The sequence below is a fragment of the Cryptotermes secundus genome, unplaced genomic scaffold (assembly GCF_002891405.2).
Source record: "Cryptotermes secundus unplaced genomic scaffold, Csec_1.0 scaffold17, whole genome shotgun sequence".
NCBI lineage: Eukaryota > Metazoa > Arthropoda > Insecta > Blattodea > Kalotermitidae > Cryptotermes > Cryptotermes secundus.
Genome location: NW_019729207.1, coordinates 382,875 through 399,400, shown reverse-complemented (window position 1 = coordinate 399,400; position 16,526 = coordinate 382,875). Strand labels below are relative to the sequence as shown.

Sequence of the window (16,526 nt, the reverse complement as noted above, 5' to 3'; positions counted from 1 at the left end):
GAGCCGAAGTGAGCCGAGTCCCAGCGCACTGGTCGCTAGGCAACGCGGATAAACAGTGGTTGCGATAGACGACCCTAGCAACAGTGATGCCTACCACGTGGCTGTTTTCTCATTGCCCTGCTGAAGGTTTATAAGGGAGCTACACAGCCGCCGACGACAGTTCTCAGTTCGCAAGTTACGAGTTACAGACGCGTGTGCGAGAATCAGTGATAGTTCATGATCACCAGTTATATTTGGAGTGTGTAATTCAGCGAGACTTGTATAGCTCCCGCGCTATTAATACGTGAAGACTCTTGAAGATAGTGTTAAAGAGATTTGGTTGTAGGGTTTGTAAAGTGTGGAAACCCGTAACATTGTTATAATTAATTGTAGCCGTTACTTGTAGGTTGTTAAATAAACCAATTAACCATCTCTACGGCGTCTTCAGTAACGAAACACGTTACAGTATCTTTATAGAGTGCATCTTGTTGTGTATTTGCAAACTGTTCTATTAGGCTTGTTCCATCTAAGGCAACTCAAAGAATGTATACCATTCAATTTGTTTTAATAATCTCACGACATGTTTCGACCATTTTCAGTTATCATCAGGTGAATACAACTGTTTAACAAATGCTCTTTTAGAATTGCAAACCATCTTACTTCTTATATGGGCCCATATTTACAATGATTTCTGGTGGATGACAATATTGGCATTCATCAATATTACATATTAATTTATTAAAATTGTAAAATATTAAAAATACAGTATATAGATATATGAATTGAATAATTCTGGAGTGAATCTTTGCTAGGTCGTAACTGGCTCAAACAAGGATGCAATTCTATATTTGCAGTTGGTAGGTGCTGAGTTACGAATATGGCAATGCATGATGTTTGAAAATGGACGGATGGGTACTTATCTTTAGCCTGACAAGGCTGTGGGTTTCACTTTTATGCTGCATAGCCCAACAGTATTCTTGTATATGTACATGGGTACAAAACTTGGATTCAAAAACACTATAAAAAGCAGAAATAAAATTTCTGAGAACAGTTGCTGGAAATGACCTTCTGATAAAGACATGAAATGTTAACATATGCCCCCCCCAACACCAAAAGAGATGAAGTTCTTGTGTGCTTATTTAATTAGAAACAATGTATGAGGACATATGGGGGAATGGAGGTACAGCTCCTTCATTCTTGACCTTCGCACTAGATGGAGATGAGTGGTGAGATTTGTGCCTGGTCACTTTACCCCTGGGGAAATAGCCTTAAGTACCCACTGTGCAGGAGGCTACATGGACCCCAGAGCTCGCAGAGCAACAGACTATAAATTTCAACTGCCAGCAGGAAGCAGGGACAAGGGACTTTTCTTCTCCACAGCATCCAGACCAGCTCTGGGGTCCACCTAGCCTAGGCTCTTGATATGGTAACACATGGACACAGATATAAGTTAAAAAAATTAAATCATGTAGTGAAAGAACAGAGCGAAAAATGGCACATACATAAAGAGTAAGTAGGGGGGAGAATATAAATACAAAATCAGTATGGAAATGCAAATTATGTCTCCTTTAAACTACTGCATTTACCCCTCAAGTGTACTTCCTCATATTTCCCTCCAATCAAATGACATGTAACAACATTTTCTGAATAACAAAGCTTAGCTTTAGAGGCACACTGCTGTTTATCAGGAGTGTTTAGTGTTTGGTGTTTACGTAGATACCAACAAACCAGCTTGAGCAACGTGGTACTCGTGTTACTGAGTTTCTTGTGGCCTCCTTCCCCTGTACCTATCCCTCTTCCTAAGCTGAGGCACTGGGGTCCCTTCTGAGTACTTCTGCAAAGAGGCTACATCAATTCCTACAACTACCACAAAAAGTGTTTCGAGCTCGTTGGCTGGAGAGGAATACAACTGCAGGAAGGAGTGGGAAGTCACAAGCTGACATCCTCACTATGCATGGAACTTCTTTCAGTGGTTTCAGTAAAGCTAAACATAAAAAAGAAGTTTCTGGTTATGGATATCCTAATACCTTCCTGAGCACCTCCAGCATAGCGACATCTGATACCCATATAAAATAATCTAACTCACTCATGGAGCTGAGCCCTTTTTGAGAAGTCACCAATTGTGCAGCCGTTCAAGAACTTCCCAGCATTTTATGGAACTCAAAGTTTCATTACTGTGTTCACAAGAGCCCTCAGCTGGTCCCTATCCTGTGCCAGATCGATCCAGTCCATACCATCCCATCCTCTCTAAGATCCATTTTAACATGTTCACTCACCTAAGTCTTGGTCTTCTTAGTGGTCTTTTTCCTTCTGGCTTTCCCACCAATATCCTATATATATTCCTTTTCTCCCCCACATGCCCCACCCATCTCATCCTCCTTGACTTGATCATTCTAATTATACTTGGCTAAGAGTACAAGTTGCCGGTCACGGTAGCCGAGTGGTCTGAGGCATGCACTGTCTTCGCTCGCTCGGAAGCCGGGATCGTGGGTTCGAATCCCACTCAGGGCATGGATGTTTGTGTGTGTTTTTCTGTGTTTGTCTACAGGTAGAGGCCTGGCGACGAGCTGATCACTCGCCCAAGGAGTCCTACCGTATCTGTAAGATCTAGAAAAACTGAAGTGAACCGAGTTCATGGAGGTAGGCCTAGGCCCACTGGGGCTGTAGTGCCAAGGAAAAAAAAAAAGAGTACAATTTATGGAGGCCTTCATTACGTAATTTTCTCCACCCCCCATCACTTCATATAAAATAATCTATTGAGATGTTAATAAGTCAGATGTTTTCTTATTAGTCAGGGGAGTTGGTCAGTACAGTGGCTGGACTACTAGGAACTGATTCCAATGGAGGGAGGGTAGGAAATATCTCTTTTGTCACTGTGTCTAGAGCAGTTACGGGATCCACCCAGCCTCCCGTCCACTGAGCTGTCACCCCTGCTCAAGTATGCAGCTGACCACACCCACAGCATTCTTCCATACCTTGTGACATAGGGTTTTATCAAGCACAGACACACCAGTATCTTACCTCACCAAATGAAAACTGACTAATGTAAAGTATTCAACTGAGTACACCTCTTATTAATTTGATAACAGACATTTATAAATATGCCAGGATAGCTCAGTCAGTATAGCTATTCGCTATGGGCTGTACAACCAATTGGTCAGAGTTCAAACCGCGATAGAGTAAAGAATTTTCTCTTCTCCATGTTGTCCAGACCAGCTGAGGTTCACCCAACCTAATACCCAATAGGTACTGGCGACTCTTTCCTGGGGGTAAAGCAGCTGGGTAGTGAAGCTGACCACTCACCTCCAGCTAGTGCCAAGGTCAAGAAAATGTGGATCTATACATCCACTCCCCATATGCCTTCATGGTGTAGTGCTTAATTAGTTACACACATGGGACAACTTTACCTTTACCTGTAACATTTAAACTGGACCATCAGTTTAAAATTCATGCAATTCGTATACTTACTGGAGGTGGCGGTTGCGGTGGAGGGGGCTGCATCTGTGGTGCTGGTGGGGCCATGAAACCTGGCATTGGCGGTGCCGGAGCTGCCACTGGAAATGGGGGCCGTGCTGGAACTGAACGCATTCGTGTTACACGATGAATAAAGGCGAGACAAATGTCTGGCTTAACCCCTTGCTCCTCTTAAGCAGTAGGATGTAGCAAAGCACAACCAGGCTGATAAATTCACATACTGAGATTTTAAGTACAATGGGCCAAGGATTATTTTATCAGCAAACTGATGCAGTATTAAAATTGTCGTCTTCTGGGATGTGGGGCCGTGTAGATGTTGTGTGAGCTGACGTTTTGGAGGAACATATTGCCTCCATCTTCAGGGTAGAAAAAATCTGCAAGTGAGGAACCAGCATGAGGTGGTTCACACAAGATCTACACAGTGCCACAACCCAGAAGATGGCATTCTTCAACATATGTAACTGTGTGAAGAAACATGAAACTTGCTGACTCTGAGCTGGTCTGATTACAGCAATCCTCATGGGAAATTTCTTTTTGGGGAACATGTACGTACATATGGTTTCTATTACGTATAGCCAAAGTGACACAACAAATTCAATACTGGTTTTTGTATCTTCCAATGTGTATTTTCTCAATTAGTTACGTGGTTGGTGCTTGCTCCATTTAAAAAATATCTTTACAGTCTTTCTCAAGATCCAAACATTGATCTGTATGGAATCTGGAGGTCTAGAAAGTATGCGATTCAACCTTTCCCATCTTGACAAAGCTATTGCTACAACTTCAGATATCTTAACCAACACATTTCAGTGGACTTGCAATGATAAGTTATAAATATGAACCTATTATGTGTAACATGTCTACATGTAATAACTACAGAACCACTAAATTATGTTCATTAAATCAGAGTGTGTGTGTGTTTCATTAAAATCCAGTAATACATGCCAATTTTGGTTAAAATTCGACAAAAACAACAGACACTTATAGCAAAAAATGTTCTGACCAACAGTTGTAGAGAAAAACAAAATAAGCTTTATGCCCAATATATTGTCATGTATCCTGGTAACACGACAAGAAGTTAATGGGTTCTGGATTAGACGATGCAATTTATTGGATAAGTTTTTACAATTACAATTACTCAAAAATAATGTCTTCCAAGTGATGCAACTTGACTAGTCTGCTGTCTCTCAAATTTCGTCTTCACTCTGCTATTCTGTATGCAACAGCTACTCTGCCGCTGCCTAGCAATGGATGCCTGCTCTGACTTGGGATACTCCGGCTTTTAGGTGGCACGCCACATTATATTTTCCACATGCATTATGCTTTTCGAGATAGTTAACCCTTAGCATACTGTGAGCCAGCTGGACAGGCTCAGCATACTTGCACTAAAATTGCAACACCCAAAGATATCAAATCTATGTTAATTACTCAGTACAGCATTTTTGTCAACAGATGGCATGCAGTGTGTGTGATATACTGATGATCAGCGTAAAGAGCAGACTTTCAAATACGAGGAGCGTTCCGTATATAATGCCCCCTATTTTTTTTTTTTAAAGAAAACTACAACAGATACAGAAAGCATAATAACGCAGTTAAATAGAGTAAAAGATTTCAGCTACTTACAGTTATTTTTTCACATAATCACCACCATTCGTTATGCACTTTTGCCAGCAATGAACAAGAGCCTGTATGCCGTGCCTATAAAAGTCTGAACCAGCATAGGGTAGCCACTTTCTTACAGCTGCAATGACAGCATCATTGTCTGGAAAATGTTGCCCACGTAGTCCGTCTTTCATAGGCCCAAAGAGATGGAAGTCTGAAGGCGCTAAACCGGGGCTATAAGGTGGATGTGGTAGGACAGTCCAGCCAAAATTTGCAATGTGTGCGGTGGTCGCCAAACTTGTATGGGGTCTAGCGTTATCGTGTTGCAAGCGAAAGGTTGTATGCTTCTTTGGCCTGACTCAGGAAATGCGGGCTTTCAGCTTAGTCAACGTAGTCTTGTGGCATTCAGAATTGACAGTCTAACCAGGCTCCTGGAAATCCAAGAAAATCACACCCCGCCTATCCCAAAAGACTGTGCACATCACTTTCCCTGCCGATGGCTGTCTTGAACTTCTTTTTCCTTGGGGAATCCGGATGTCGCCACTCCATGGACTGTCTTTTGGATTCCGGCTCATAGTGGTGATGCCACATCTCATCTCCAATGACGATGCTGTCCAGAAACTTGTCACCTTCAGCCTCAAACTGGTGCAACAGGTCCTGACAATCTTCAATTTGATGAGTTTTGTGGTCCTGTGTAAGCATCCGCGGGACCCACCTGAACAAACTTTGCAATAATCCAGCTTCCCCAACATTGTTTCCAATGCATTACAGCCGTTATTAAGCTATGCACACAGTTCCCTGGTCATTATCTGCCGATCTGTACAGATGAGCTGATCGAGGAGCTGTTCATTGTGAGGAGTGGCAACTGAGCAGGGATGCCCAGGGCGTGGCTTGTCGTGCACTTCACTTTCGCCACTGTTGAAACGCACTACCCACCGCCTCAATGTACTGACATCCACTGCATTGTCTCCGTACACTTTTAGCAAGTGTCGATGGATGTCCATGGGTACAATTTGTTTGGCAGTGAGAAATTCAATAACACATCTCTGTTTCATACGCACTTCTATGTCAGACACCATTTTGGTAGACCGCTCTGCTGTCGCTATCTGTTGCACGAAAACCAAACTAACAGTATACTGGCGGGAAGGTTCAACCATTACTACAACACCACCTACATCCATCTCAGACGTTACATTAACACAAAAAAATAGAAGGCATTATTTACACAACGCCCTTCGTAGTACAGACACCTGTGATCGTGTGAAGGTAATATGAGGAATTACTGTTGGTCTCTCTGTGAGTGCATTTGCCCCGCATGCAGTCTTCACATGTCCAGCAGGTGGTTCTATAGAGGCAGTTGCCAGTCAACAGGTTGAACAAAGATGACAGAGAGCATCAGAAATGTTGTGTAATGCATACTTTCCCTGATTTCTTGTCTTACCCATCAGTGGCGGCTGTCTCATGGGCATCATCATCATGCCTGGCTGGGGGGGCAGAAGCCCCGGTGGCGGCGGCAGTGCAGCCATGGGAGGCAGGCCCATAGGAGCAGGGGGAGGTGGAGGAGGGGCTGGTTGCTGTGGGGGTGCTGTCACTGGTACGGGTGGAGGTATGGGTTGAGGTTTGGCCTGAACAGCAGGTGGGGGAGCTTGTGGTTTTGATATAGGCACACTGGGGGGCTTGTTTGCAGATGTTATGGGAAGAGGAACAGCAGATTTGGTGCCAGGGGGTGGCGGCAGAGCTTGCATACTGGCAGCTGGTCGAGACCCCACGGGTTTCGGTCCAATTTTCTCTTTTTCCTCATCGGGTAAGAGTCCCTTCACTTTGTGGATCTGATGAATCTGTTCCTCCAAAGTGATATTGGCTCGTGCCGCTCGTGTCGCAGCTTCCACGCTCGACGTGTGTCCATCCCATGTGACCTGCAATCCCATCACATGTCAAAAAGAACTGAACTTCCTTCATAAATGTCTGTCAACCTTCCAAAATTAATTTTATTTTCTATCAAAGAATGAAGAGCATTAATTTACATAGGACATCCAGAAAGTAAAGACCATTTGGTGATAAAAAAAAAAGAATAAAATTTTAAAAAATCATCCTTACTACAGACCTTAAATTACTTTTCTACATAATTCCAATGATGATTCAGGCATTGGTCATATTGTGTGGTGAGTTTCTGTATGCCTGGAGCATGGAACTCTGCTGCCAGTCCACTGAACCAGTTTTTAACTGTCTTCTTCACTTTTTCATCGCTACACATGTTATGCTATGAACAAATAGTCTTTACTTTTTGTACAACCCTCTTAAAACCTGCTGTGTAAATGGGTACCCTAAACAGGTGAAGGAGACATACTGTAAACTGAAATATATGTGAAGATCGCCAACTGCCTTGGACAATATACCTGTGATGCTTATTAATGCTGGTTCCATCCATAAGCAACCATATTTCGACAGTGTTAATGTGCTCGTCGTAATGTTCGAACACACAAAATAAACAATGCAGACATTTGTCAACACATTCATAGGGACCTGGCCCCACTGTCTAGAAATCAACAACTTTCTTGGATCTATCAGAATATGCAATGAATCATGGTTACACCCCTTGCAGCCTAAAACTGAGCAAACTAGCAACGAGTATCAACCTTCATCATAAAAAGTCCGAAAATTGTTAGTACTACCAGCTGAGGGGTTATCCTGACTGTTTCCTGGGATACAAATAATGTCTCTGACACGCTTCTTCTAGAAGTTATCCCTACTAAAGTTAAACATACTGCAGTTTCTGAAGGAAAGTCTGAGAACATTACGCAAAAATGACATGCTCCAAGAGCACTGGCTTGCAGCATGAGAAGCTTACACCTCAGGCAAGGAGTGCTACTATCACAGAACTCTCATGACTGCCCTGCACATTGCCTCCGAGTGAGAGAAGCCACATTCATTGTGTAACCTACTTTCATAATAAGTATAAAGTTCAATGTGTGATATAATAATAACAGCTTCATCAAACAAAATATTCTGTGTAGGATTTGAGGTATTCACAGCGGTGACTGTGAAGAATGTTGTCTCCTGGGATGTAGCGTCGTGTAATGGAATTCTTCAACAGATTCTGTCATTATGGCTTCTGCAAAGTGCTGGAGATGCAGACTGTGACAAATAATGTGACGTACTTAAACTGTAAAGAAATACAAGGTCTCATATATAAAAATAACATATTAATTTTAATTATACACTGCATTTCATATTACCTTTTCATCTTTGCGCTTGTCTTCTTCTCCTATTTTCTTACCAATGGCTGTTTCCTCATCGCCCACGCCAAAAATATCAGTACGTCGTTCTGCCAGTTGTTTCAAACTAGCCTCGATAGCAGAGCCTGCAAAGAAATGAAGGAAAAAAACAGAGGTGATGTTCCTATGTTGAAGTATGACTAAAGTCTTATTTATTTATTTATTTATGGTTTACCTAATGGGGTTGTCAGTGGCCCAAATTATACAGTGTCAAATGAGATGATTAGTGCTGAACTGGAAAATAGAAAGGGAGTGGTCATCGTTTAAGATACTGTCCCATAAGTTAAAAAAAAAAAAAAAAAGCTGATGGAAATCATACAAAAATCACCAGAAGAGCCAGCTTTTCAGCGAAGATTTTACCCAGGACATCCTGAAGCAGCAATGCTGCTATCCACTTAATCACGACTTTCAATGATGTTCAGTTTAAATTTTGATTTGCAGACATTTACGAATAACCCAGTGCAGTTCATTCAAGTACAAACAAAACAATAAATGCATCAATCAATCGATCGATCAATCAATCTTAACCTTGGAGATGGGTGATAACTGTAACACACAAACCCTACTTTATCCCAGGACAACCACATTTCGATACAAGACTTGCTGGGTCCCGCAGCTGTTCTGCGGAACCCAACCATAGGCATTCAGGATAGGGTATCAGATCTCTACATTAACTGTGGTATATACCTGGAGCATACACAGTCTCCTGGTTGATCTTATCCTGGATTTGTCGGTCTCTCTGCTCAACCCAACGGGGATCCAACAATCCAATTCGCATATGCTCCTGAACTTTGGTAGCTGGAATCTTCTCTCCAGTAAGAGGAGAGATAAGCAGTTCATCTGGGGCAGGAGGACGTACGGTCTTCACAGCTAAAACCATGGAGATAAAAAAAAATTAAAATATCACATTTTTACTGTGGTTCTTTGCAGCCTTCAGAAATACCTTAACATATGTGTAACAAGCTGTCATGTACATTCATTCATACCACTGGTAAAGTCCATCAAAATCCAACATCAATTCATTCTTCATACTCTTCTTTCCTTTATCTTCTTCCTCCATTTCTTTGTTAAAGCAATAAATTAAGTTACACAGGGCACATGGTAGCATAGCTGGTTGAGGCACTATGCTGCAAGCTGGAAGGTCGCGGGCTGGAGTCCCAATGAGGTCACTGAATTTTTTTTCAATTTACCTAATCCTTCCAATGGCCCTAGGGCAGACTCAACCTCTAACAGAAATGAGTACAAGGAACCTTATTGTGGCAAGGGGGTTTGAGAATGCCAAGGACCCTGAGAGCTATACTAGCAGTAGCGTAGCTACTGGCAGGGCCTCCCTTGCTGGACAGGTCAAAGGGTAGGCATCAGACAAAGAGAGACACCAAAAACCAAAAACTGATGCCGGAAGCAGCGTCATCAGCAGCGCCTTGAAGCACAGAGCAAATGATGCTCGAGATGGTTCAAGTTCGTATAGCAACAGGCGTGACCAGAGTGGTTTGAACAGCTGTTGTACTGCGATGTGGAAAGCAAATGGAAAAACTACTGCATTATCACTTTGAGTGGTTTGTCTCTTTCCAAAAGCAGAAGATCGCATTAAGTGGAGGAACTGTTCTGAAAGAGACTGTGGACCTGTCATCTGACAGATTACTGATGAATGAATGAATGAATGAATGAAAGGACAGTGTATGGCTGACAACCTTACCACCATCTGTGAGCCACCTGTCTAGAAGATGTGGGAGCCTTGACTTTTCACCCACCATGGGCCTTCACAGCCTGTTACAGGGACAGTTTTACCTTTTTCTTCCTACACCTTTATCCTTCAGAGGATCAACCTGTGTAGATAAATGAAAACTAATGTGTGTATACGTCAACACAAATCTGAACCCGACTGCAGACAGTTACGTTTTCGAATAAACTACCGTGGGCCTCATAATCAAATATAAAATATTATTATTATACTATTCTGTGAAATAAAATCACTATTAAACAGCATAATTTCATTAGAAGTACAAACAAAGCTAAAAACTGCACACTTGCAGCTGGCCCAGTGCATGGACATCTCATGAATACAGAAGTTGATTGGTCTCTGGACTATGGATCAGGAATTCCATACATTTCTCTTCAACTGTGATGAAACAAGTAGTTAATATGACAAGATTACTGAACTTAAAACAAATACAGCCTTTGAATATTCTTAAATAAAACATTAGTGGCAGTAAGGAATGTATTTTAAAAGACAATCATGAAGAACATCAATTAAAGACAAAATTTCAAATCTTATAACAGAAAAATGGCTTATAAAATTCTATTCTGGATTTAAAAAAACAAAGAAATACGGGAATATCCAAAAGATGGCAGGTGCCATGAACATTTGCTCAAGCTGACAATGCTCAGACGGGGAACGAGGGAAGCCCAATGGAAGACAAACAGAGGACAGCAACTAGGGATTGCAACAAACCAATAAATTAACTAAACTGACTTCAGGAGCTGAGCCCTTCTTGAAGAGTCGCCAGTTCTGCAGGCACTCAAGAACTTCCCAGCATTCTACGGTGCCCAAAGTTTCAATACAATGTTCAGAACAGCCCTCCACTGGTCCCCACCTTCAGCCATACCAATCCAGTCCATACCACACCATCCTATCTCTCTTAAGATTCATTTTAATATTACCCACCTAGCTACCTCTTGGTCTTCCTAGTGGTCTCTTTCCCTCTGGCTTCCCCCCTTGATATCCTATATACATTCATCTTTTTTCCCCATTCATATTGCATGCCTTGCTCATCCCATTCTCCTTGACTTGATCATACTGATTATAACTGGAGAAGAGTATAAGTTATGAAGTTCCTCATTATGCAGTTTTCTCCAACCTCCTGTCACTTCATCCCTCTTCAGTCCAAATATTCTCAACACCCTATTCTCAGATACCCTCAGTCTGTGTTCCTCCCTTAATGTCACAGACCAAGTTTCACACCCATATAGAACCACAGGCAAAATATGTCCGAAAGAACTGAGGGAATTAATGGAACAGATAAGAAGCTACGCATTTGTCTAGCGATGCATGAAGCTCACTGAAAATCCTGGTCAATATGTGTATAACACTCTAAAGGCAAAAAGCAAGTGTAAATTTTACAGATCTGTTTACATGATCTCTGGGTTTTAGCTTTTGCATGCTTTAATGACACCTGGTAACCTGACAGGTATGAATTAAATATNAAAAATAAAAAAAAAAAAAAAAAAAAAACTGTGATTTTAGTCCGCAAGTGAACTATACCAACCGAGCAACTGCAGCTTGTTGGCAAAGTTTAGTGCCAACTTTTGTGGATAGAGCGTGTTGCGTGGTCAGCGCAACGAATCCCCATGGCCGTTTATTTCAGTTTTTTAGACCAGAGCCGCTATTTCTTTGAAATAGCTCTTCAATTATCATCACGAGGCTGAGTGGACCCCGTTCCAGAGCCACTATTTCTCAGGAACAACTGGCAGCGCCGGGAATCGAACCCGGACCTCTGGATCTGTAGCCAGGCACACTGACCACTAGACCACAGAGGCAGTTTACAAATACACATGAAATATGAAGCAGACATCTGACTCGCACAAAGAGTGGAAGATGGATCATCGAGGCACCTTGTTTGGGATCATAACCCTTCTTAACCACCACTTTGTCAGGTGTCGGAGGTAACGGAGGTGGCTGCTGCACTTCACGTGGTGGCATGGGCACAGGGGGAGCCTTCTTCCCACCAGCAGCTGACACAGGTGCAGATGGTTCATCTTCCTCTTCACTCGATTCTTCCTCCATGTCTTGAACCTGCAGAGAAAGAGGATGGTTGTGATACACGCTCATAGTGCGTTTAATTTTCATGGGCTGCTGTGTAGCACTATTGTGACAGCACAGTGCCACTTTTCACAAATACCATTACTCTGCCCACCTGTCCACCTGTGAAGGTAAAGGTAAATTTGTCCCTGTGCAGAACCACATATTCTTAACCTCATCACTAATTGGTCTCTGGCCATCAGTGTCTGCACTAACGGGATTTAAATTTCTGTATGATCGCAGATTAACTGATATTTCAATCCTCATTGTTGCCACATTGTCTCTAGTAACAGCTTCCTCTTGCTACATGGAGAACATCTAGACAACTGAAGATGTGCATAATGTTTTTGCTGTGCTCAAGGTGCGGGCCATGCAAACATATACACCGTAGCACGCAGATATGTTACTAGGTAGCGACCCATGGCAACGAGTCCACGCACAACAGAGGAACTGTCAAAAAGGGTTTTCTATGCAGTCCGTGCCAAGGGGTTATATAATGAGGTCAGCAGCTAAGCTGGAGTCAGTTATAAAGCAGTCTGTGCAGAGAAGACTAGGAGGCTGGCATGAGATGGCCACCAGCCTGGGACTTGAGACTGTTGCAGGAATGAGTTCAGTCACACAGTATTAGCCAGCTGGCAATGGCATGAGCACAGAAGCTGAAGAATCTCAACTGTTAGAAGCTATTACCAGGAAATGGCTGGTGGAGACTGTAATAGACTAAGAACACTACTGCGTGTGTGGAATAGTGAACTATAAAGTGTAGTCACAAGATGTGTTAAAGCATGCAATAATTTGAGTCACCAGTCATCTCAGCATATACCTCAATGGAGTGAAGAGACACATGAAACATCTGTCAGGACAGTATCCTGGTGAAATTCATGCTCGAACCTCCAAAATACAAGTTCTGAAGCATTACCACTTGAGACAAATGGCTCGGCAGGTGTAAAAATCTAGTTAGTGTCTTCACTGAAAGTTATTATGTTATTAAATGGCATAAAACCACAGGCCCTCTTGACAACTCAGTTAAGATCCTGACAGTTAAAACAGAGCTCATCCTATTCTGACACTCATTACGCACAATGAAACTTGATTCTACATTCAACGCTTAATAAAATCTGAACTTCATTACCTGTGTATTGTCCTTTGCCTCTTTGGCTTCCTGATCCTCTTCATCTTGTCGTTCATCTGCCCTCCTGTCCTCTTCTTCACCTTCATCTTCCTCTTCTTCCTCCTCCTCGTGCTCACTTTCGATCTGCATCTCGATCTCATCACCTTCTTCGATACGTTCCTGTAGAGTTTTGATAAAAGAAAACAACACAAACAAAATGTAATCACCCAAATTTATAGAATAATGCTGCGGATAACACTGATGCATTAATCATTTCTCATCTTTTATTTCCACTCTCACTCCTACCAACTACAGATTAATCTGATTCAAAAACAAAAGAAAGACACTTTCATTTGGAAGAACATAAAGCTCCTGCCATCTGTCCCTATATATGAACAACTACAAGAAGGGTCAAGGAACATAAACGGCAAATATTTGCTTCTAAGAGTACCTCTGTAGGTGAAAATTATATTGGAAGCCCCATGCCAGAGGAGAGGAGAGAGTTAAAGATTCTTCAAAACCTTGGACAAAACAATGGAAACACTACAGATACTGTACACATTTCTCTATTGATATGGTGTTTGGTGCCACTTTTTGTCTTAAATACAGCCGCAGTCATCCTTGGTATGGACTCATACAAGTTTTGAGCAGTCTCTAACAGAATTTTACACCATTTTTCTTGAAGAACATCTGCTTTAGAGATGTTGGAGATGGGAATCTGTTCCTCACTCTAGCCCCCAAAACTGACCAGAGTGTTTCAGTGATGTTCAAATATGGTGATTGTGCTGACCAGGGAAGATGCTGAAGTTTACCTTCATGCTCTTGAAACCATGACTGAACAGTTCCAGCTGTGTGAATGGGGGCACTGACATCTTGAGTAAATGCATCGTTGTTTCAAAATAATGTCCAGATCATGGGATGCACCTGATCACCCAACCTGTCCATGTACTCCTTGCAGTAATTCAGCCATGAAGGATAATAATGGGACCACACAACATTGCTGCCCAAACCATCACAGCACCTATCCCATGTTTCACTGTTGGAACCAGGCACTCCGGATTGTAGGCTTCCTTGGGCTTCCTCCAAATGTAAACTCTTCCTGATGTAGGAAACAGTGTGAATGATGATTCATCTGACCATATCATACATGCATTTGCAGATGTCTGGTGTTCAGGTTTTATGGCCATGACACCATCATTTATGCATCTGAGAATTACTTTCAGTAATCAGAGATTTACCAATTGAAGCCCTGTCATGGATGCTGGATTTGTGATGCTCATGTTGGACAGTTTTTGTGGAAACAGGATCTTCAAAATGAATATTCAGTTCTGCCATCATCCGTGCTACAGTAGTTCTGATATTTTTCAAAATAATCCTTCTCATCATACAATGATCTCTTTCTCTTAATGCTGATTTCACCAATTTTTCCTCTTTGCTGGTGTTGTCTTCCCACAATTTGGGTATGTCAACACAGCCTGAGAAAGTGTCGCTCTCGATACACGTACTAATGTGGCATTCCCCCCCCCCCACAGATGCTCCAGCTAAACTCACACCAACAATCCGTCCTCTTTCAAAATCAGAGATGTTTCCAATTTTTTGATTCTTTCATATTGAATGTCACTCAACACATTCACTAATGAACTTACACAAGCACTACAGAGTGTAAAGAAACATTCACGGTTCTAACTGAAGTTCATTTAATGTAGCCAATACAAACAATTCTATTCCTCAATTTCTTGGTGTTTCCATTATTTTGTCCACCCCCTGTACATTTGGGCCCCCATTTAGCATTCCTTGGCTTAAGGTTTTTCCGTGTTGAACGTTCAATTTCAATTATTAATGGTATTTATGTTTAAAACAATATGACACTAGATCTACTGGACCCATATATGTGATCCAAGGACAATAAAGATTAAAGGATCACAATGATTGCAGACAGCACACACATTCTTCTTTCTCAGTCAATGTTTCCACTTTAAATGAGTCTTCTAGCAACCAACCAACCAACCAACCAACCAACCAACCATGCCTCTCCAGCTATCTCTTATCTTCCCCTACATCATCCTCTCAAGTTCTTCCTTGTTTCTATCTATAGGATGTCTGAAAATAATGCTGCAGTTTCGAGACCCAATATTAGAAAAAAAAAATACATATCCAAGAAACTAATATCTTGTTTGTGCACCATTCACAGCCCTGCACATGTTCAACCGATGTAATGGCCTCTCTTGTTCTTGCTTCCAAACTCTCAAACTGTGTCCACACAAACGTGATTACTGACAGCCACAAAAGAAAAAAGTCAGGCATTGTCAAATTATGGCTCCTAGATGGCCACAAATTTGAACCAACCCTGCCAATCCATCTTCCAGGTAATGTTGCACTACTAACTTCTACAACACATTTTGAGAAATGCAGTGGTGTTCCATCTTGTTGGAAAATTATGGTGTTTGTGAGGCCAGTTTCTTCTGAGGAAAAACAAAGTTCTCTAGCATGTCCAGGTAAACTTTGTCCATTATTTGTGCTTTCCACAAAGGAAAATGACCCAAAGATACAAACACGAATTAATCTTCTCCAAACATTCATCCTGATATGGATATGGAGTATAACACATGCAGTCACAGGAGCGAGACACAACATAGAGCACAATACACGATAGTGAAAGAGTGCTCCAACAGACGATGATAGACGTGACTCGCGTAATGAAACACGACGTAAGAATGAAATATGCTGTATAATTTTAATATTTTAACACTTAACATTTATCAGTAAACGTGTAAACCAGTGTAACGTGTTTACGTTACTGAATAGGCCGTAGAGATGGTTAATTGGTTTATTTAACAATCTACAAATAACGGCTATAATTAATGATCACAATATTATGGGTTTCCACACTTTACAAACCCTACAACAAAATCTCTTAACACAATCTTCACTTGTCTTCACGTACTGATAACGCGGGAGCTATACAAGTCTCCCTGAAATACACACTCCGAGTATAGCTGTACTACAGCAATCACTATGTCTGGAAAGCACACAATAAGTCTTCCGCTTGCTGACTTCTTAGTTATCGCACACTCGCAGGCTGCTATGTTTCAACTGAACTGGTAGCTGCTGTGGAGTCCACTTATATAGCCTTGCGCTGTTGCTAGTGTGACGTGGCGTATAGCCTAGGACGCTGTTGCTAGTGTGACGTCACCGCTGTTGATTAGCATTGCGTAGTTGCCAGGTTACGGGGCTCGGCTATCTTCGGCTCCGCTCGGCTCTCTTCGGCTCCGCTCGTGACGTCACCGCGCGT

General features: G+C 42.0%; 1 protein-coding gene across 1 annotated transcript in view; it reads right to left on the bottom strand.

Annotated features, from left to right (window-relative positions):
- The window catches only part of LOC111865343 (splicing factor 3A subunit 1), a 40,971-nt gene that overhangs the window by 4,610 nt on the left and 19,835 nt on the right, over nucleotides 1-16,526 (bottom strand). Inside the window, exons 7-12 of the mRNA XM_023853271.2 lie at nucleotides 13,256-13,414; nucleotides 11,940-12,120; nucleotides 9,015-9,197; nucleotides 8,289-8,413; nucleotides 6,494-6,968; nucleotides 3,448-3,557 (exon numbers count right to left, since the gene is read on the bottom strand). Coding sequence (XP_023709039.1) covers nucleotides 3,448-3,557; nucleotides 6,494-6,968; nucleotides 8,289-8,413; nucleotides 9,015-9,197; nucleotides 11,940-12,120; nucleotides 13,256-13,414 — 1,233 coding nt within the window. The remainder of the gene's footprint in view (nucleotides 1-3,447; nucleotides 3,558-6,493; nucleotides 6,969-8,288; nucleotides 8,414-9,014; nucleotides 9,198-11,939; nucleotides 12,121-13,255; nucleotides 13,415-16,526) is intronic.